At 47.5% G+C, this 23,217-nt stretch overlaps 1 protein-coding gene across 1 annotated transcript in view; it reads left to right on the top strand.

Annotated features, from left to right (window-relative positions):
- The window catches only part of STARD9 (StAR related lipid transfer domain containing 9), a 200,271-nt gene that overhangs the window by 11,137 nt on the left and 165,917 nt on the right, over positions 1–23,217 (top strand). The window contains exon 2 of the mRNA XM_074955639.1: positions 14,837–14,906. Within this exon, the coding sequence (XP_074811740.1) occupies positions 14,837–14,906 (70 nt within the window). The remainder of the gene's footprint in view (positions 1–14,836; positions 14,907–23,217) is intronic.

Raw genomic sequence — 23,217 nt, 5'->3', positions numbered from 1 at the left:
CAATACCATACACACTGTAACAAGAGTGATCGGGTAAGGAGAGCTATTACCAGCAGGAGAGGGAAAAACACAACCTTTTGTAGTGATAATCAAGGTGGGCCATTTCCAGCAGGTGTATGGTAACACCCATTGTTTCCATGGGTCCAGATGATAAAGATGTCATCAATGTAGCGCAAGTAGAGTAGGGGCATTAGGGGACGAGAGCTGAGGAAGCGTTCTAAATCCGCCATAAAAATGTTGGTGTACTGTCGGGCCATGCGGGTACCCATAGCAGTGCCGCTGATTTGAAGGTGTACATTGTCCCCAAATGTGAAATAGTTATGGGGACGAAGTCGCAAAGTTCAGCCACCAGGCTTGCCATGACATTATCAGGGATACTGTTCCTGACGGCTTGTAGTCCATCTTTGTGTGGAATGTTGGTGTAGAGGGCTTCTACATCCATAGTGGCCAGGATGGTGTTTTCAGGAAGATCACCGATGGATTGTAGTTTCCTCAGGAAGTCAGTGGTGTCTCGAAGATAGCTGGGAGTGCTGGTAGCGTAGGGCCTGAGGAGGGAGTCTACATAGCCAGACAATCCTGCTGTCAGGGTGCCAATGCCTGAGATGATGGGGTGTCCAGGATTTCCAGGTTTATGGATCTTGGGTAGCAGATAGAAAACCCCTGGTCGGAGTTCTAGAAGTTTGTCTGTGTGGATTTGTTCTTGTGCTTTTTCAGGTAGTTTCTTGAGCAGATGGTGTAGCATCATCAAGGATCTACAACCTATCCTGAAGGACGACCCATTACTCTCACAGATCTTGGGAGACAGGCCAGTCCTTGCTTACAGACAGCCCCCCAACCTGAAGCAAATACTCACCAGCAACCACACACCACACAACAGAACCGCTAACCCAGGAACCTATCCTTGCAACAAAGCCCGTTGCCAACTGTGTCCACATATGTATTCAGGGGATGCCATCATAGGGCCTAATCACATCAGCCACGGTATCAGGGACTCGTTCACCTGCACATCTACCAATGTGATATATGCCATCATGTGCCAGCAATGACCTTCTGCCATGTACATTGGCCAAACTGGACAGTCTCTATGTAAAAGAATAAATGGACACCAATCAGATGTCAAGAATTGTAACATTCAAAAACCAGTCGAAGAACACTTCAGTCTCTCTGATTACTCTATTACAGACCTAAAAGTGGCAATTCTTCAACAAAAAAAACTTCAGCAGTCTCTCGTTGGAGTCTGGTTTTGAATTGGAACTAATTTGCATACTGGACACCATTAAATTAGGCTTGAATAAAGACTGGGAGTGGATGAGTCATTACACAAAGTAAAACTATTTCCCCATGTTTATTTTCCCCTCTACTGTTCCTCACATGTTCTTGTCAACTGCTGGAAATGGCCCACCTAGATTATCACTACAAAAGGGTTTTTGTTTTGTTTTTTTTCCTCTCCTGCTGGTAATAGCTCACCTTACCTGATCACCTTCGTTACAGTGTGTATGGTAACACCCATTGTTTCATGTTCTCTGTGTATATAAAATCTCCCCACTGTATTTTCCACTGCATGCATCCGATGAAGTGAGCTGTAGCTCATGAAAGCTTATGCTCAAATACATTTGTTAGTCTCTTAGGTGCCACAAGTACTCCTTTTCTTTCTATAGATTGTTGTAATAAGCCATAAATCCAGTGTCTCTGTTCAGGTTTTTTTCGTGTCTAGCAAAGTTATGAATCTAAGCTCCCAGTCTTGTCTTTTGAAGGTGCTGTGCAGGTTTCCTTTGAGAACTGAGAGGTCAAATATGCAGTGATCGTTTTGTGAAAAGTGTTCATCCATGGGTGATGTGATGCTTTTGTTCTTTATCATTTTTCTGTGAGTTCATTCGAAAGTGTAGTTCTTGTCTGGTTTCACCCACATATTTGTTATTGGGGCATTCAGTGCACTGGATGAGGCACACAACATGTTGTGATTGGCATGTGTAGAATCAATGGATCTTGAAAGGTATGTTTTGGGGGGTGCTGATCATTGTTGCAGTGAAGATATGTTTACAGGTTTTGCCTCTGTTATGGCAGGTTCTGGTACCACTTTGAGTTGGTGAGTCCTGGTCTTAGAGGAGCTCGCGTCTGATGATGAGCTTGGCGAGGCTGGGGGGTTGTTGGAAAGCTAGAAGAGGGGGTTTGGGAAAGATATCTCAAGGTGTGGTCCCCACTGAGTATGGGTTGTAGTTGTTTTGATGATACCCCATATGGGTTCCAATGTAGGATGGTAGATGACAACGAGGGGTGTGCAGTTGGGAGGCTTTTTATTCCCATATCGAAGCAGGTTCTTTCAGGGTATTTGGGTGGCCCTTCCATGTCCACGATACAATGTACTTTTCTGGTGGAGTATTCTTGTTCAGTAAAGGTGGTTTTAAATGTGTTAAAGTATGTATTCCTGATTTCCTCCTCTGAGCTTATTCTGTGATATCTGAGTATACTTAAAGGTTTCACCTTTCACCAGTAGAAGTTGGTTCAATAAAAGATTGCCTCACCCACCTTGTCTCTTTTAATATCCTGGGACCAATACGGCTACCACAACAAATTTTATTTAATTGACAGTAGCCATATAAAACGTGTTTTGCATTTTGTTCACAAAGACCCCAATCCTACAAAAGTTTGTGTGCAGGAATAATGGTGTGAACTCCTCTGGGATCTAAATCGACTAGTTCAGAGTTTTCATGCCTTGAGACAAGACTCCCTGTCTCACAGCTTCAGAACACATTTGTTTAGAGGAAGGTGTATCATAGAGATTTTTGGGTAAAATTTTCAAAAGTGCCTCAAATCCTGTTTTCAAAAGTTTGAGTTGAGCTTTAGCATGGCTTGTGTAGTCGCGGCATAGCGCTGGGAAGAAAACCACCTCCATGAGGGGCGCAGCTACAAGCTCTGGGGGTGCAGCTACCAGCGTTGGTGCACTGTCTATACTGGCACGTTACAGCGCTGAAACTTGCAGCGCTCAGGGGTGGTTTTTTGTTTGTTTTGTTTTTTTCCCCCACACCCCTGAGTGAGAAAGTTGCAGTGCTGTAAAGTGCCAGTGTACACAAGCCCTAAAAGATGCAGCATTCGTTGCCTCAAGGTAATTTTTGTAAAGAAAAAAGAAACTGTGTGGGCGGGGTATTGTGTTAGTTTCCTGTAGTTTGTTTTTTTCCCATGTTTACATACAGCATGCTGGATAACTTGAGTGCTTGTTTGGATGGTAAATTAGCTCACTGTCAGCATTTAAAATCACATCCTCTCAGAAAACTAGTACATGCAAAATCCGCACCAGGGTGTAAGAGGGTATATCTCCCGTTGAAGACTTTGGCTGAATTCTGTAGTAGTGTTTGATATATTGGGGTGCAAATTGAATAGAAAATTGGTGTAAAGGATAAAGTGTAAATTGTGCTGATTTAGTGTTCAATGCAGATACAAAATGAGTGCAGTTAACACACATGGTGAAATTCTGGTCCCACTGAAGTCACTGGCAAAACTCCCTTTATGTATATGTAGCAGGAAAAGCAGCCAATGATTGGGTGTTTAAAGCAAGCCCTTGTACCTTATTTATTTTCCTGTTAGCTGCTTTTCTGCTATAGGTAGGGCTAGATGAGGACAATTTGGGGCCCTCATAGGTGCCGACTCCATGGGTGCTCTGGAGCACCTACGGGGAAAAAAATAGTGGGTGCTCCGCACCTACCAGCTACCGCTGTTTGGTGGTGCCTCAGATCAGCTGATCAGTAGTGCGGCTCGTGGAGAGGCTTGGGGGAAGGTGAAGACCAGCAAGCAGCAGGTGGGCAGGGATCCCTCAGGGATGGAGCAGAGTGGGGTGGGCCTTGGGGGAAGGGCCGAGCGAGGACAGGGCCTTGGGGAGGGAGCGAGGTGGGGGTGGGAAGAGATGGAGCGAGGACAGGGCCTTGGGGGAGGGGTGAAATGGGAAAGGGGCCTTGGGGTGGAGCGCCCCCCGGGAAAAGTAAAAGTCCACACCTATGTTAGGCATAGCATAACATAGGTCTCCCATGACTGCCTCAGAATCACCTCTCAACCCTCAAGCCCTACCCTCAAACTTTGAGTGATAGTAGCAGTGATAGTTTGAAGAAACTCTGAGACTGTCTTCACTGCAGGTTTAACTCAACTTTTAGCATGCCCAGCTTGGAGTATAGTTTAGAGCCTGGATTTCACTGTAAAGTGAGCCCTACCCTCACCTGCCTACTTTGTATTGTGGCTGCAGCTGAAGCCTGGATTGCAGAGCTCAGATTTCCATAGTCCTCCAAAGCCATGCCACAGTTCTCTGGGCCTGTGTTTTCAAGCCCTTCTACTTACTTGCTTCCCATTCACCTCCTATGCACTGGAAACTACTGTGATGGCTTTTGTACCCAGGGCTGTGAATCACCTTGTTACGCCCTATTTCCAGTGACAGGAAGTCTTGCCTGTGGTAGCTGGGTGTCAGCTCCCTATCACCACCAGCCTGTTATCCACTCATGCACTCTCCTCCAGGCTATGCCAGCCCTGTCTTTGCCTTTCAAGTTAACAAAAAGTGCACCCCAGTCCTCTTAAATTGTTCCCCTGTGATATCTAGTCCCTGACGCTGGCTACTCACACACATCCCAGATCCTCTGCTCCCAAAGGAGCAGCGTACTCCAGTTTGCCAGTTTTATCTTAAATCACTACTCCTGTGTAATCCACTGCACTTGTGAGCATTTTCAATAAAACAAAAGGCTTATTTAAGAAAGAATAAAAATTTCACTAGAAACAAGAGAGAGTAATGGAAATTATTACAATACAAAACAAAATTATAAAATGTTAACTGGGATCTACACTTATTGGTAGTTACCTTTCCTGTCTAAGAAAGTAGGTTCACCTGTCAGAGTTCAGTCTGTTATAGAGCTGGCTTCTTTCCCAGTAACCAGGATCCAATCTTTCATGAAACACCCTCACTCTAGAAGGTGTTGCCCCAGTGAATGGATGCGGAGTGTCTTTCTCCACCCTGTGATATAGTGAATCAGTCTTTTGTATTTATTTGGGGACAGGGCGATCCCCCATCTGTTACAATGTTACTTTTTACCTTTTTTTTTTTTAAGTTGTTTTGATTAGTTGCAGTTGTCTTTGATGGTTTAATAGAATCATAGAATATCAGGGTTGGAAGGGACCTCAGGAGGTCATCTAGTCCAACCCCCTGCTCAAAGCAGGACCAATTCCCCAACTAAATCATTCCAGCCAGGGCTTAGTCAAGCATGATCCGAAAAACCTCAAAGGAAGGAGATTCCACCACCTCCCTAGGTGACGCATCCCAGTGCTTCACCACCCTCCTAGTGAGAAAGTTTTTCCTAATATCCAACCTAAACCTCCCCCACTGCAACTTGAGACCATTACTCCTCGTTCTGTCGTCTGCTACCACTGAGAACAGACTAGAGCCATCCTCTTTGGAACCCCCTTTCAGGTAGTTGAAAGCAGCTATCAAATCCCCCCTCATTCTTCTCTTCCGCAGACTAAACAATCCCAGTTCCCTCAGCCTCTCCTCATAAGTCGTGTTCCAGTCCCCTAATAATTTTCGTTGCCCTCTTCTGGACTCTTTCCAATTTTTCCACATCCTTCTTGCAGTGTGGGGCCCAAAACTGGACACAGTACTCCAGGTGAGGCCTCACCAATGTCAAATAGAGGGGAGCAATCACGTCCCTTGATCTGGTGGCAATGCCCCTACTTATACAGCCCAAAATGCCATTAGCCTTCTTGGCAACAAGGGCACACTGTTGACTCATATCCAGCTTCTTGTCCACTGTAACCCCTAGGTCCTTTTCTGCAGAACTGTTGCCTAGCCATTCGATCCCTAGTCTGTAGCGGTGCATGGGATTCTTCCGTCCTAAGTGCAGGCCTCTGCACTTGTCCTTGTTGAACCTCATCAGATTTCTTTTGGCCCAATACTCTGATTTGTCTGTATATTTTACTATTGCCTGTTCTGGGATGGGGCCAGGATAATACAATTGAACCTTATATTACATCTCTGGTTAACCAGGAAGGGATGACAATGCCTTCCTGCTTGAATGGAGCATCATTGAGACATGATTCCTTGGTGATAAACTTTTATTCCAAGGCCATAAGGCAAAGCTTTCAATATAATTGTTATTCCTTAAATATTACCCTTACATGCATCTCGCAATAATTATGAGTATTTATAAATTACAAGCTTTCAGTAGAGACATCATGTGCTACCTTTCATTGATAAATATCATTAAAGTGGTAGTGACTAATAAGGTGTAGTGAGTTTTTGTCAGGTCTAAGTCAGGTCCTTACTTGTGAGGAACAGTAACCCCTTTGCCAGTTGGCACCAATGGGCCTGTGTCACAGCTACCCTCGTACTGCTTTATATAAACCTGGTTGGTGTTTAACTCGTCATTTCACATGGCCTGGACCCTTTTGCACTGCTCAGTGCAGCTCAGCTGCACAGTGAGAGAAGATGCCATCCTAGCATGCTGCTAGCTGGCCAGAGGATTACAGCAGGGTTCTGGATGCCTTCTGGTATGAGTAAAGCAAAAAACATGATTTTGGAAGATGCATCTGAAATCAGCGTCTCTACAAGATGCTTGAGAATTTTTCATACATGAGATATTCAAGACAGTTGCTGAGTTTCCTGTAGCTTACCAGCTCTCTCCATCTATTGATAGGCTGATTAGCTACCAGGTTTGTCAGAGGGTGGAGATGGATGGCAGGAGAGAGATCACTAGATCATTACCTGTTAGGTTCACTCCCTCTGGGGCACCTGGTGTTGGCCACTGTCGGTAGACAGAATACTGGGCTGCATGGACCTTTGGTCTGACCCAGTATGGCCATTCTTATGTTCTTATGTCACTGGAGGGAACAACTTTTTCATCAGAGATCTCCAAACAATTAACATTCTCCAAAGCTTCCCAGGTCTGATGTAGTGTTAGAACCAATGCTGGTAACAAGCCCCCGGTCTGATTACCTTAACCCCCCCAAACATGCCCTTAATTTTTTTTAAATTAATTAAATCTTAAATTCATACCATAATATTTATTTCTCCTGCTCATTTTGACCCAACTCCAGAGATGACAGGCATGCTTTCTGTTTGCTTGTACTGAGTTTGCAAACCAGGAATGTCTTGAATTGAATCCTGGTGAAAGGTCTCGCCTTTAGCCTCACAGATGTTGTGCAGGGTGCAGCACACCACAATAATACAAATGGCACTGGGCACACTGGCATCCGAACAGGTTTGTTGGCCATGCCGTCTTGCCGTCAGCCAAATGCGCACACTGTCACCATCCTGCAAGTGCTCAGTGCGCGGTTAAACCTTCTGCCAGGTTCTCTGATACCAGACTAGGGCTTCATGAACCAGGGCAGTAGTTGGATTTCCTAAAATAACAGTGGGCACAAGCACCCTGTTGATAAGCATGTCATTTGGAGAGAATAAGGTCCCTTTCTGTTCAAACAAGTAAATGCCAGGTGGTCTCAGCACCGCGATATCATGCACCCTGCTGGTGCATCCAACGCTGGTGATCGTAAACTTTGCCTTTATGGTCATCCAAGGCCTGCATAATGCTTGAGTGGTATCCTTTGGCATAGACATATTCATGTGCTCCTCATGGTGGGCAAACAATGGGCACGTGGCTGCCATCAGTGGTCCCAGTGCAATTTGGTAACCCTATTCTCTGTCATCCTACTGTTATTTCAGGCACATAGTAGGTATGTTCAACACCTGGGGGTAGACCAAAGCAGTCATTGCCTCACAAACCTCCACTACTACTGCAGTACTGACCGTTAACTTGCTACCATCAAACTGAGTAGCTACAGACCTGTAGCAATCTGGTGTCGCCAGTTTCCAGATGGCAATAGCAAATAGCTTCTGGACTGGTATGGCCTCCCTCGTTTGTGTGTCCACATGAGGAAGGCCACCAATGCTGTATGAGGAGCTAGCCCCAACCCTTCCACATCAGGAAGTTCTGAAGCCACTGCTGGTCATCCCAGGTCTGTATGATGAGTCCCACCATGCTGTGCTAGTTGTCCTGCACCAGAAGCACCAGTTTGAATGTAAGGAATCTGCAATAATTGCAGCATGCATCCCCTGTCTTCCCCACTGCCATGTCAGCATCCAGCCTGCATGATCTCCTCCTTACCAAGACCCACTACTGCCTTCTGAGTGTCACAAACTACAGCTGAAATTCCCTCCATAGTGTCCCATATGCTGTCTCTGCATCCTGGTGCAATAACAGTGCAAACAAAAGCAGGAATAATTCCAGAACCTGTGCTGGGTTGTTGTCTTGGCACTCTTTGGAACCTACAGAAGGGAGGAGCGTGCAGAGCCAGAAGTGCCTCAGTTAAATGTGTCGGTGGGCTAAGAAAACTTCCACCCAGGTATTTGGGAAGAACAGACAAGTACTCCCACTATACACTCCAAAACCATTCCTATTAGCTCAAGTTAGTGAGGTGCTTAGAATCCTGGGACACACCTCAGAAATCCTAGCATCTAGTGCAGCACCATGTGGATGCACCTATACAGGTATGTGTCAAGAACAGGCAGCTCTGCAATGTGGATGCTTCCAGGTGGGCTTGGCTTACATGGGTGCCCAGACTCAGGTAAACTATTCAGTGAAGACATGCCTCCCCAGAGAAGAATGGGCATCAGCCTGGGGGCTCCTTTCTGCTGTATTGGGGTAGGAGCAGGTCCCTTGCTTCCCTCTTGAGCAGCAAGTGTGGCATCAGGGATCCCCTCTTTCACCCCTGAGGTGTGTCTACACAGCAGCTGGGAGGTGCAAGTCCCAGTACAGGTAGACAGACATGCTAGCTCCACTGTAGTTGGTGCCTAAGAGTGTGGCCACAAGGGCATCACAAGGGTGATGACCCATGCATTTGTGGCAAGCTGGGGTGTAAACCTACCCTGTGCTAGCTGGCCATCCACTAACGGTATGTCTATACTGTAAACACTACAGTGGCACAGCTGCAGGCTGTAGCATAGACACTGGCTACAGTGACAGAAGGGATTAGTAAATCAATGAGGTAGTTGCTAGGTCAACAGAAGAATTCCTCCATCAGCCTAGCGGTGTCTACAGTGGTCTCTAGGTCAGCTTGCTTATGTTGTACAGGGTGTGAAATTTTTCACGTCTGGGTGGACGCTGCTGCGCACTAAACATGCCCTCATGCTCTTTAATCTACTCCCATTTTAAAGCAAAGTGCACTATGGAACTTTTAGTGCGCGGCAGGAGGATCCACATGGACGCTTCGTGTGCAGCAAGCTGGGACGGGGTAGATTTATGCCCCAGCTTCTGCAAACTAAGCATTTGTTTAGACAAGCTCTTTGTATTTATCCCAGCTGCTGGGGTAGTTGGGTGAGTAAGGCCTGCTGCATGTCTCTCCTGCGGCAGAGTCTTCTGCTGAGGTGGTTTTGGTGGGACTGCTAAAGCAGTGGATCTTGGAGTTCACACCCCATGTGGATGGAAGGCGTAGCTCACCCCTCTCAAAACTATGATTTCATGCTCTCTACAGGCACAGGGAGACATCACTGCATTGATTATGCTCAGTTCACATTTTCAAGCTTTTTTCCATTTCCATGAGGCTAGATACTTTTTTTTTTTAAATGAAAACTGAGAGTCTGATGTAATTACATAACTGTAGGAGCTGGAGGCTTAAACATGAGCCTATAGTCTCTGTGTCTTATTCTAGCCTTGCTCCCACCCTTTTCTGTGTCCTCAGTGTGTAAAATAAACCCTTTTCCACATGTGCTGGATGTCAGACTAGTGCAAGTTACAGTACTGTGCTATTTTCTAGCTAACTTACACTATCATTTACACTGCTGCAGAATTTGACCCTGTATGTCTTGGTTTTCCCCCTGTATCTTCTTATCAGAACTCTACCTACTGATTTGTTAAGCAAATGTTTTCCTTGTGATCTTATCAGAATCAATAAATTCAGGTGTTTGGTCTGACACAGGGGTGGGCAAACTCTTTGGCCTGAAGGCCACATCAGGGTATGGAAATTATATGGCGGGCCATGAATGCTCACAAAATTGGGGGTAGGGGTGTGAGAGGGGGTGAGGGCTTTGGTTGGGGGTGTGGGCTATGGGGTGGGGCCAGAAATGAGTTCAGGGTACAGGGGGTGGCTCCAGGCTGGGGCAGGAGGTTGGGGTGTGAGGGAGGGGGGTGAGGGCTCCGGCTGAGGGTGTGGGCTCTGGGGTTGGGCTGGGGATGATGGGTTTGGGGTGCAAGAGGGTGCTCTGGGCTGGGACCAAGGGGTTTGGAGGGCAGGAGCAGGATCAGGGATGGGGCAGGCTCTTGGGGCACGGGGTGTGTGTGTGAAGGTTCTGGCTGGGTGTGCGGGCTCAGGTCGGGCTGAGGATGAGGAGTTTGGGGTGCAGGAGGGGGCTCTGGAGGGTGGGAGGGGGATCAGGGATGGGACAGGTTGTTGGGGCACGGGGAATGGTGAGGGCTTTGCCTGGGGGTGCGGGCTCTCAGGTGGGGCCGGGGATGAGGGGTTTGGGGTACAAGAGGGGGCTCTGGGCTGGGATCGAGGGGTTCAGAGGGCAGGAGGGAGATCAGGGCTGGGGTAGAGGATTGGGGTGCCTGGTGGGGGGGCTCAGAGGTGCAGGCTCAGGGTGGCGTTTACCTCAAGCAGCTCCTGGAAGCATGTCCCCCCTCTGGCTCCTACACAGAAGCGCTGCCCTGTCGGCAGGTGCCACCCCCACAGCTCCCATTGGCTGGGAGCTGCGGGGGTAGCGCCTGTGGACAGGGCAGCGCGCAGAGCCACTTGGCCATGCCTCTACATACTACTTAGGAGCCGGGGGGGGGGGGGGGGTCATGCCAGCTGCTTCCTGGGAGCTGCACAGAGCAGGGCAAACCCCCAATCAGCAGGTGCTGAGGACCGGATTAGAAGGTCTGATGGACCAGATGTGGCCTGCAGGCTGTAGTTTGCCCACCCCTAACAGATGGCAATTAGACTTGAATCACAGAGTTTTATGTAAACAGTTCTTACTGTAACTAATATATCCATGTTGTATGGTTTTATTTGACATGGTGTGTTGATACTGAAAGCGCTGATCTCAAGCACACACTTACTACTCAGGTTGCTTTGTTTTGTAGTGCAATCTTCTGTAAATATTTTTAAAGTTATTTCCCTCCATCAAATTAACTATAATACTTTTTGCCCATTAAGCTGATTTTAAAAAATCAACTGTAAACTAAAATATAGAGAGAGCTGTTCTTTTTCAGTTTGTCTCCCAATACTTACACTTGGTGCTGGAAGATGGTTTTCATAGGCTGTATCTGTGTTAGAAGGGCCCTGCAACAGTTCCCAGAGGCTTTCCTTCGACAGAGTGCTGGGGGAGCATGTGCAGTCGATGCAACAGTTGCACCTTTTAAAGAGGGTGAACTGGGCTAGTGAATGGTTGGTAAGAAAGTGATGTGAGCCTCTTGCTTCCCTCTCTGGGATTTCTAGTGTGTCTGATGCTGTGTGATGCTTGTCTTCCCCACATTGTCTTGTGCTCAGAGAGCATAAGGTGCAGGTTTCTGATGTTTGGTTTGCAAAGTGTGGGAGGTTCCCTGTGCCCCCAACTATCACTTCCCTGAATTACTGCACAAGAATAGGAGTACCTGTGGCACCTTAGAGACTAACAAATTTATTTGAGCATAAGCTTTCGTGAGCTACAGCTCACTTCATCGAAAAGCTCATGAAAGCTTTTGCTCAAATAGATTTGTTAGTCTCTAAGGTGCCACAAGTACTCCTTTTCTTTTTGCGAATACAGACTAACATGGCTGCTACTCTGAAACCTGCACAAGAATAGTTAGGCTATGGCCCTTAAAGTGCAAATATAAAGAATGTTTTAAAAATTTGTTCGAAACTCTTATATTAATAGTATTTTGTACTTCCATGTAGTACGTTTCCTCCAACGATCAGAAAAGTCTTTACAAACATTGAGTTGCAATATCCTTGTGTGTTATGTCTCAGTTTATAGATAAGAGAAAAAACTGAGGCATAGAGAAGTGAAATGATTTGTCTAAGGTTGTGACACAGATCTCTTGCTTGTTCCTCCCATACTTCAGCTATAAGGCATGCTTCCTTTACCAATGTTCATCAGCTTATGCCTAAATAGAAGCATATCATCTAGCAAATGTTTATAGGATTAGACTGTGTGGTGGGTAGAGAAGAGGATTTAGAGTTAAATGAACTTGAGTTCTATTCCTGATTGCAAATGACTTGCCATGTAACTTTGCACAAGATGGCTTAACGCATTTGTACTTCAGTTTCTTCATCTGTGGAATGGGGATAATTACCCACCAATGAAAGGCACTACTTTATGTATGCAATCTTTAAGCAATCTGCTTTCATTTTGAATTTTCTCCTTTGTCATTTTTTCTTTGTTTTCTTATACTTTACTGTAGTTTGAAGAATCTTTATTTGGAAAGAGTAAAATTATCACTTCTGCTTTATCTAAACAGTGTTGCTTTGGTATGGGAGAGTATGTCATGGGTTCCAGCTTACTAGAGAATTTGTCTGTTCTTAGGGCTATATACAACCCATGTGGAATGGGAACAGTGAATTTCACTTATTATTTTGATTACGTATTTATATTGCAGCAGTTCCCAGTCAGGATTAGGGTCCTGTAGTCCTGGGCACAGTACAATCACACAGAAAAAAACTGAGGAGCTCCTGCTCTAAGCATAGTTTGTATAGCTTTTCTGTCCTCCTCACTGTGACGAGGCGTACCAGGTCCTTCATGGGCCTCCTCCTGGAGGCCCTGTGGTCCTACCACACCCTGCCCCAGGAAAGGAACAGCAAAGGCGGGGTCTCCAGGCCTGCCTAGAGAGGCTGCCTAGAAGCAGCCAATTGGAGCCTAACAGGCTCAGATAAAAGGATCTGCAGGGCCTGTGAGCAGCTCAGTTTGTGACTGAGGCTAGATGGCAAAGTAGGGGTTCTGCTCTGGCCACCAGTGTGTGACAGGCTGCACTTACAGCTGTGGGAGAGAGGACCTGAGAACTGTAATCCACCACAGAAAGGGGGTGCAGCTTGTTTAAAAGCCTGAGACAGGGGCTAGATTCAAAGGGCCCAGAGACAGGGCTGAAGACTCTAACGAGGGCACACGATACTCCTCGTCAGGGCATAGATTCTCATAGAGAATCTCCCGGAGCCCCCATGCTGCCCTCAACAATCTATCAAAAACTCCAGGGGGTTTGACTTTTTTTTACTGGAGCTCTGCTCTTCTTTGAACCTTGGTTAACCCTGGAAGGGGTTAATAGTTGACTATGTGACTGGGCTGGAGGGCTGAGCCACTAAAGACCTGCCTAGTGAAGTCAACAACCTGCAGGGGGTGCCAGGAGGATAAGATTGAAGTGCCCCACACAGCCCTTAGAGGCAGAATGCAGAAGAACTGAATGTCCCTGTCTCACCCCCTCATTTCTGGGTCTGTTTTTAATTTTTGTCTGCCAGGTCCGTTGGCCTTCATTAAACAAACTTTGTTCTTCTAGTCCTTAAGACTGCTAGAAACCCAACAACCATATCTTAAACAGAGCTGGGAACAAACAAGTAGCATTTAGCTTTTCTGTTCCTGTGTCCTTCCACAGTTCTCAAATTATTGCCTGTTATTGAATGTTGTTTCCAAGTGGCATATTATTTAGGTGAATAGCTGGTTAATAGGGTAAAACGGGTTGAGTCTTAACATAGTTCTCTGGAGACGGCTGAACATCTTTTGAGTAGAGGTAAAAAGAAAAGGAGGACTTGTGGCACCTTAGAGACTAACCAATTTATTTGAGCATAAGCTTTCGTGAGCTACAGCTCACTTCATTGGATGCATACTGTGGAAAATACAGAAGATGTTTGTTTTTATACACACAAATCATGAAAAAATGGGTGTTTATCACTACAATAGGTTTTCTCTCCCCCCACCCCACTCTCCTGCTAGTAATAGCTTATCTAAAGTGATCACTCTCCTTACAATGTGTATGATAATCAAGGTGGGCCATTTCCAGCACAAATCCAGGTTTTCTCCCGCCCCCCCCCCCCCCCCAAAAAAAAACAAACAAACCCACTCTCCTGTTGGTAATAGCTTATCTAAAGTGATCACTCTTCTTACAATGTGTATGATAATCAAGGTGGGCCATTTCTTCCCCAACCCCCGCAGCTCCGCAATACCCTACCTCTGAACTGTGAACCAACATGAGAAGAACCTCCTTCGCTTCAATGAGAAATCCTACTAGGTGCACAGAAATGGTGATTTCGCTCTAACCCCCACAACCTTTTTAATTCTACAGTAGTAGTAACTTAAGGATGGCAGAAGTTGGCTGTACGTGAACACAACTCCCATTGAAGTGAATGGGAGTTTTCCTTGAGTATCAAACAGCCGTGTTTGACCCCTAGCAATTTAAACTGTTTCTCCCTGATGAAGCATTCTAACCCGTGAGACAAAAAAAGTCCTGAAATGTAATGTAAATGACCTTTTGGACATCGCCGTCAATTTGGGATTGTACGGTAAAAATAAAACATAGCGCAATATCTCTCTCAAAGTACGGTTGGCTCAGCTTTTATTACATATTTAAATTCCAAACAGTGTAAAATACTTATTTCCTTAGTTGTGGTTTTTAAGACTTGTGCTGAAACTTTTTCATGAGTCTGGTGCTCTTGGCTACTTTTTCTGACTGTAAAGACACTAGACTACAGAGCTACAATAATTTCTTGCTGCCATGAGGGAGTTTTTATAAGCTGGATTGTCTGTCTGTGTTAGAATTAATCATACAAGTTGCTCTTAATTATAGTAGTGCAAGCCCATAAATCTAATATTTAATACAAATCTTTAGTCTTTTTCATATTTTAACTGAATTTTTTTATCTGTTGTTTCCAGAGAGAATGCAGAAGGGGGAAGAATAGTTGTAGAAGTTGATGAAAAAGTGGCAAAAGTCAGAAACATAAAAGTAAGTTTGTTTGTTTTTCTTCTGCTTCTTAAACTCTGATGGTTGTAGAATAATTATGAAATTCTGTGGGAATGTATAGCTGTATTTTTAGTTGGCCATTGGATCATCCAAAAAGCAAGCTTAAAAATAAAACAGGAAGGAAATATTAAGAAAGAATCTTTAATTGGCACAGATATGGCGTTGTTTTAGAATTGCCATGAACATCTGTGTTTTTGTAAGATAAAGAACATCTAGCTGTGCTTCTCTTACTTTCTGTTTTCTGTATCTATCAAAGCCTCAGTACTGTGGCTGCATGCCATCGTTCAAGCCTGTCAGTAAATTGTTAGTAACAGTAAGATAATCACAAAATCCCAAATGTCTGGATAACTTTCTCTCTTTCCTTTTCTCTTTTTTTCTCCCACCATTTGCAGTCAGATGTGATTGCAGCTAATGTGTGAAATTGAACAAAATGTATTCAGCCACAGTTAAGGCTTTGATGGGTGACTAGGAACACTGAGAATTGATTTACTGCACCCTCCTTCCTTTCCCTTTGGGATTCTTGGAGGCTACCTGCATGGGACATGAGAACCAGAGCTGTGTTTAAGATACTGAGGCTTTTAATGCTGCTAAGCTATTCAGTAAATTAGTAAAATGGGACCAAAGTCTGTGTTTCCATGCTCTTTCCTCTTCAAAAGGCAAATGAATGAAATGTAGAATAATCTAGATAACTGTGGGAATTCTAAAGGACTCATGTTTTCTTGCTTGCTTGTTTGCTTTTTTGTTTATATCTGCATGTCAGCCCAATTATATTAGATGACTTGTTCAAGAGAATTGGTATTTTAAATTTCTTAAGAGGAAGCTTGGCACAGATGAGATGAATAGACTTATGCCTTTTACCCTCTTGTTCTGGCTGCTAATCTGGGCTCTATCCTGTTAGGATAGCAATTGATAGTGCTCAGCAATGCGAGAGATGCCAGAGGGGGAAGTAACTGCTCACCTGCTGCACATTTCCTTTCTTCATCATGTATAATATTATGGCCCCAATTCTATAAATTGCTCCGTATGGGCCAACCTTGAATCAGTTTGGCTCTGTGCAGGTGCCGGGCTCTCCCCATGTGGAACAGTTTGCAGGATTAGGGCCTAGGGACCTATGGAAGTATTTCCTTTTTCAGCACTTTAAAGCTTTGCACCTAAAACTGACATAGCAAAAGACAGTAGGACTGTAATTCTAATTTAAATCTTTGAATAACCATTGCTCTTCTACCCTCTAAAATAAAGTCAAATTAAGATTTCCTGGTCTACTTACCTAGGGACACAGGGACCTAGAACTGAAGCAAATTGAGCTAATGTCAGTAGCCTAACATTTGTTTCAACAATAGAGCTTCTGGTACCTTATGAAGATTTGGTTCCCTTCGTCATGCCTATTTGAAAATAAGTGAGAAATTATACTGGTAATTTCATAAGGTAATTAAAGTAAATGTACAGACAGAGCAAACAGGAGGTCACAATAAGATGGCACAAATGTTGAGGAGTTTGCAGAGACCAGGTGTTCTTGGTAGTTTTTCCATTTTAATTGTTTTACTGATGGTTATATGCGTCAAACATATTCCAGAGTCTCCTTACAGTTCTGTCTTCAAGAAAGACCTGAAGTGTGTGTTGCAAGTTTAGAGTCTTAGTGAAAGGATTCCTCTGGAATAAGCCTAGAGCACAGATAGATAGTAAAATGGACGAAAAACTTACCAGGTTATAATGCTCAGCTAGGCTACAGCATAGTTAACAATCAGTATATTTAATATTAGGTCATTTTAGAGAGGTTTTCTGTATATTAGTTGTGTGCATTTTTGTGTGTCAGAGAAAAGGCAAAAATAGCCTTAAAGCTTAGCATGTACACTCATAGTAGTCCATGTAAACAACTTCTCTGGTACAGAATTATCTGGTGATTTGAGAAGAATATCTTTTGAAGGCAGAAAATATGCTACAGATCAGACAGGTAAATATCACAGCAGTCAGGTTAAGCTAGTAGGCCAGGATTTCCAGAAGTGACTAGAGTGTTTGTGTGCCCAACTTTGAAACAACTGAAAGAGGACGGATGTGCAGCGTGCAGGTGCTCAGCCCTTTCTGAAGCATGCAAGAAAAATGGGAGCTTCCTCACCACGTGCCTCAGTTGTGTGGTGGGTTATTCCAATGGTCCCTTTTCTCCCCAGCCATTATGCCTTCTGCCCCTTTTGCCTTCTTGGGGGAGTCTCTGACAATCAGGATAGTGTTGTGGGGATCTGGGGATTAACCAAGTCTAGGTTCACTGCTTGGATTTATCAGGCCCATCTGGGAGTCCCTCCCTGAAATGATAGTAACTAGGAAGAAGCAATCTGTAGGCATCAGATATGCAACTGAACCTAGTTAGACTGAGATTTTGAGAGAGAGCCATGAAAGAAGTACTTTGCTTAGGAACAGAAGGATGGAGGGGCTTGCTTATCAGAAGTCTGGCAGGGAATTCTGGAGCCATAAGAGCTGACCTGCTTATATTTTGTTTGGTATTTCAAGACTGTTAAGTTTTATGAAGGGAGAGACATTGCCTTGTCTACAAACCAAAATTTCACTGCTTGTAAATATACCAGTATGTTAAAGTGGTACAACCCCCAATGTGGATACAGTTATCAGTATAAAAGTGCTTTATATATGCCAGCAAGCTATTTTTGTACAAGAAGAGAATAAGCTATAGGTATATAAGGCACCTATACAGCAGCATAACCATTTCCACACTAGGGTTGTACCAATATAATAACTTAGATTTGAAAAAAACCCAAAACCCAATGTACCCCTAATGAAAATAATTTTATACCAGTGCACAAACTGTGTAGCTGAAACTTTTATGTTAATAGATGGCCTGTCACTTTGATTACTTTATCTCTGCAAATTCAGTTTTATATTCATTTTATCTTGTTGCAATAGGCGGTCAGAGCTCCTAGTTAGCCACAATCAGCTACTGCAGAAAACAGTGGAGAGCTCTCTTTTGGGTTACAGCACTTATAAGGCTTCTGAATAAACCTCATTTATTGAAGATAATCCTTTTGAATTAACTGATCAATAGACTAGCTTACATTTTAACACTAGCCAAAGGAAACATCAGTTGGAGTTAATTCAACATGATTAATTTAGAATCATGTGGGTTTCTCCATACATGACGTCCTTTTTCATCTGAGGATAAATGTACAGTGTCTCTTTCCCCCCACACAGAGCAGCAAAACTGCTGTTAGCAAAGAGGCTCTTTTAGATGGCCTTGTATAACAATTTCCCCAGTAATCTCCATAAATTATGAAAATACTTAGCATTTACAGCGCTTTTCATTCATAGATCTTAAAGGTAGTTAAGTGTTATCACCATTTTTCAGCAATAGTGGCTAAGTGGCTTGTTAATGGGAAATTTAGTGTTCCAATTAATAGTGAATTTAACTATTTTCTTTTCTACTTATGCTTTTGCCAGATGTCAAGATTGCTAATTCTGTTGTTGCTAATGTCAGTGTTACATATGGACCCACCTATTTCTGGCTCATGTGTGGCTCAAGGTTTCCTCCTTTGATTTGGGAAGAGGAAGTGTTTGGGTTTTTGGAAAGTGCCTTGCCCACTTGCTTGGTGCAAACAGAAACAACATCTTGTTTGGAATCAAACAATGACTTGTGTAGCAAGATCTGTTTGATTTCTGTAACTTCTTGAGTCACCTTTTATGAAAATGATGATTATTTTTACAAAGCCATAGGCATACATGGCAATTCACAGCTCAAATAAAAAGACAAGCTCCTGCCCTTAAGAGTTTACAGTCATCAATATTAGACCTGATTCTGCAGTCCTCATTCACAGGAGTAGTGTCATTGACTCTTTAATGAAACTTTACGAAGTCCTTTAAACAGCTTTTTCTAATATCAAGAGACTGACCCCACCTCCAAACTCTCGCAAGGGGAGGGAAGTGTGTTTTAAAACAGATTTAAAAATTCCAGTAGGGGTTATTCCATTCTTTGCACAGACTAATTTAATGTATAGCATCAGACTTCTTAGAATCAGAGATGAAAGCTGAAACCATGAACAAGGTTAAAATATGTATTGTGATAGACCCAGGCCAGTTGGGTACAAAAAAGAGTAGCCCTTATTGGGATCCAGGAAGTGGGCGGGCGAAGCTCGCCCACTGCTAAAGGATCCCCCCCCAGCCTAAGGGGGAGATCCACAGGACCTGGGAAACCAAATAATTACGGGGGACAACTAATGAACAACAGGGACAGGAGTGCGGTCAAAGGGTCAAACGAAGGGAACCGGACGGGGACACGGAGCAGAGAACCCCGGACAGCGCCCACCGCTCCTCAAAGGCGTCAGGGGAGTCAGTGGACGCCGCCCAGAGGAACTCTGCCCGGAGGCGTGAACGGACAGAGGATCGGAAATAGGCCCCGCAGTCGCAGGAGACTCCATCGGCCAACCTCCTCACCTTGGTTTTATAGATGGCCACTTTAGCCAGGGCCAGGAGGAGGTTGACCAGGAGGTCCCGTGACTTAGTGGGGCCACGGACAGGGAGTGCATAGATAAGGAGGTGAGGAGAAAAGTGCAACCAAAACCTTAACAAAATATTCGTGAGGAGCCGGAATAGGGGCTGCAACCTGGCGCACTCCAAATAGACGTGCGCCAGGGTTTCCCTCACGCCGCAAAAGGGGCAGGTGTCCGGGATTGGGGTGAACCGCGCCAAGTACACGCCCATGCTCACGGCCCCATGAAGGAGCCGCCAACTGATATCCCCGGCGGGCCTCGGGACTAAGGTGGAATAGAGGCTGGCCCACCGGGGCACCTCGCCCTCTAGAGGTTGCAGGAGGTCCTGCCACTTCGTGTCAGGGTGGGATGCGAGGGTGAGGACATGAAGGGTGTGGAGCACGAGCGTGTAGAGATGTTGTTTTGGCGCGGTCTGGAACCAGACCGGCTGCAGCTCGCGTAGCCGGCTCACGGTGAAGGGGCGGAGGGGTCGGTCAGGTCCACGGGGCAGGGGCCCGATGAAAAGGTCCGGAGGGCCTGGGGTGGAGGGTGGGCGGGGCACGCCCTCTCGCAGGACCCGGTCGAGGTAAACCCGAGCGGCGGGCAGCAAAGCGGCCCTCACCTCCTGAAGTACGCGCAGGGCAGTACGAGGTCTGGAGAGCCCCATGCACTGAGCAAGCATCAGGGGATCCAGCCAGTCTCCCCGGTCGTAGTCCAGGAGGTCTCCGACTTTGGTGACTTCTGCCAGGACCAACCTCTGGCACACCGAGGGGGACTCCGCCACCTGCACACGGAGCTGGGGGTTGTGTAGCAGGGGCTCCGCGAGGAGATCTTCCCCCACGGAGGCCGCCACCGACCTGGCCGCTGCGAACAGTTTCCAGGTCCGGAGGAGGTCCTGGTAGAAGAGCGGCAGCCCGGAGAGGTCTCACGGAAGACCCCTCGGATGGAGATAAAGGAGCTGCTGGTCATATCGGAGCCCTCGGAGGCAGCGCAGGAAGGTGTACGCCAATATGCTCCACGCCGGACTACCTGTACCATAAAGGAGCCTCTGCAGGGCCTGGAGGCGGAAGACATGGACCTGAGTGCGGAGACACTTCAGGCCCTGCCCTCCCTTCTCCAGGGGTAGATGGAGAACCCCTGCAGAGACCCAGTGCAGTCCTGACCAGAAGAACTCCAGAATCAATTTCCGGAGGTTGGCCAGGAAATCCGGGGCCGGAACCAGGGTGTTGAGCCGGTACCAGAGCATGGACAGGACTAGTTGATTGAGCACCAGTGCCCGCCCTCGAAAGGACAGACACCGGAGTAGTCCTGTCCATCTCCGGAGCCGCTCTACCACCCTGCCCTCTAAACCGTGCCAGTTCTCCGGCGGAGATGGATGCGTGGCAGAAAGGTAAACACCGAGATAGAGCAGCGGACCCACGCTCCACCGGATGGCTTGAAGCGCGGGTGGGAGGGAGCTCGCCTGCCGCCAGTCCCCTACCACCAAGCCAGAGCTCTTGACCCAGTTGACCCGGGCGGAGGAGGCTGCCGAGTACACAACCTGGCAAGCCTCCACCCGCACCAAGTCACCCAGGTCCTGGACCACGAGGAGTACATCAGCGGCGTACGCCGACAGGACCAGCCGCAGCTCCGGCTCCCATAGCACCAACCCTGTCAACCTCCTGCGGAGGAGACAGAGGAAGGGCTCAATCGCCAGAGCATACAGCTGGCCCGAGAGGGGCCACCCCTGCCATACTCCTTGCCCGAAGCTGACCGGTTCAGTCAGGGTCCACTTGAGCCTGACCAGACACTCTGCGGAGGCATACAGCACCTGGAGAAAACCCACAACCTGGGGTCCCAAGCCAAACGCTCGCAGAGTGCCCAGGAGATACCCGTGATCCACCCTGTCGAACTCCTTCTCCTGATCCAGGGACAGGAGGGCGAACGACAGCGTCCCTACACCCGAGTTCCAAAAGGTCCCGGACCAGATATAGGTTGTCGAAGATGTTGCGGCCCGGGACGGTGTAGGTCTGGTCTGGGTGGATCACGTCCGCCAGCACGGACCCTAGCCGCAGCGAGATGGCTTTCGCTACGACCTTGTAGTCCGTGCTGAGGAGCGAGACGGGACGCCAATTTCGTAAATCGCGGCGGTCCCCCTTCTTTGGCAATAAGGCGAGCATGGCTCACCTGCACAAAAGAGGGAGGACCCCGCTCTGCAAAGACTGGGCCCAGACAGTAACTAAGTCTGGGCCGAGGACGTCCCAGAACGCGCGGTAGAACTCCACGGTCAGCCCGTCCATGCCCGGAGATTTATTGGTGGGCATGCGGCGGAGAGCTTCTGAGAACTCTGCCAGCGTGAGAGGCAGCTCTAGCCGGTCTCGGTCGCCCATGCTGACCGTCGGGGGTTCGTCCCGGAGCACTTTGCAAGCGTTAGGATTGGTGGGATCCAGGGAGAAAAGGCCTGCATAGAAGGCCCTGGCCCTCCCGCACATCTCCACCGGATCCGTGACGGGGGTGCCATCCTCTGCGAGGAGGCAGGTTACGTGCTTCTTGGCCCCCCTCTTTTTCTCTAGGGTGTAGAAGAAGCGGGAGCCGCAATCCATCTCCCCAAGGAGGCGGATGCGGGATTGAACAAAAGCACCCCGGGCCCGATGGTCCTCGAGGGCCCGGAGCTCCTCCCGCTTCTCCCAGCACGCCCCGCAGAGGGATGGATCCTCGGGGCTGGCAGCCAGATGCCTCTCCAGCTCTAAGACCTCCCGTTCCAACTGCCCTATTGCCGCATCCCTCCGTCGGCTGGCGCCCTGGGTGTAGTCACGGCAGAAGAGCCGGGTGCGCCCCTTCCCTAGGTCCCACCACCACCGTGCCGAGGGAAAGGCACGCCGCTGCCCTCGCCAGGCCAACCAGAACTCCTGGCAGGATGCCACGAAGCCCACGTCCTCCAACAAGCTGTTATTAAAATGCCAATAGGCCAGCCCCGGCCTCTCTGCACAGAGAGAGACCGTCATGGTGGCCAGGTGATGATCGGAGAATGGGGCTGGCCGGATGCTGGAGGAGTGGGCCTGTGAAAGATGGAAACGTGATAAATAGATGCGGTCCAACTGGGAGTAGCATGACCGACGGGCCTCCACCCGGACAAAGGTGAACGTCGAGACGTCGTCCGGGTGGTGGTCGCGCCAGACGTCCACCAGGGAGTGATGGTCGACTATCTCCCGGAGGACGCCCGCGGCGGCCGGGCACTGCTCGGTCCCCGAGCGGTCCCGCTCCTCGAGGGTCGTATTAAAGTCCCCGCCCAGGACCAGGCACTGGTGAGGATCCAAAGTGCCGAGGAAGGCGGACGCCTGCTGAAAGAAACGTAGCCGCTCCGGGCCCGATGTCGGGGCATAGACGTTGACAAGATTGACCATGAGCCCCTCCAAACGGACCCGGAGGTGCAGCAGGCGGCCCGGCACAGCCTCGGCGACCCCCAGCACCTCAGGCCGTAGGTCGGGGGAGAACAGGGTCGCCACTCCAGCCGTACGAACTGTGAGATGGCTAAAGTAGACTCTGTCCCCCCATTCCAGCTGCCAGCTAGCTTCGGCGGCCGGATCCGTATGGGTCTCCTGCAGGAAAAATCACAGAGTACCCCCCCCTCCCGAAGGAAAGAGAGCACCTGGCACCTGTGGAGACCCATCCTACAGCCCCGGGTGTTTAACGTGATGATGGTAAGAGGTGCCATGAGGAGGGCTGGGGGGGATCCTCGCCGGCAGGGACGCTCGCAGTTCCCAACAGGCCGCGCAACAATCCGTGACGTACCCCGTAGGTAATTAGGGAGTCACGGAAGAGGCGGACCCGCTGGTAAGTTGTGGCAG

This window comes from Natator depressus, chromosome 6 (assembly GCF_965152275.1).
Source record: "Natator depressus isolate rNatDep1 chromosome 6, rNatDep2.hap1, whole genome shotgun sequence".
Taxonomy (NCBI): domain Eukaryota; kingdom Metazoa; phylum Chordata; order Testudines; family Cheloniidae; genus Natator; species Natator depressus.
The sequence above is the reverse complement of the archived record's forward strand: the minus strand, read 5'-3'. Positions and strand labels throughout refer to the sequence as shown.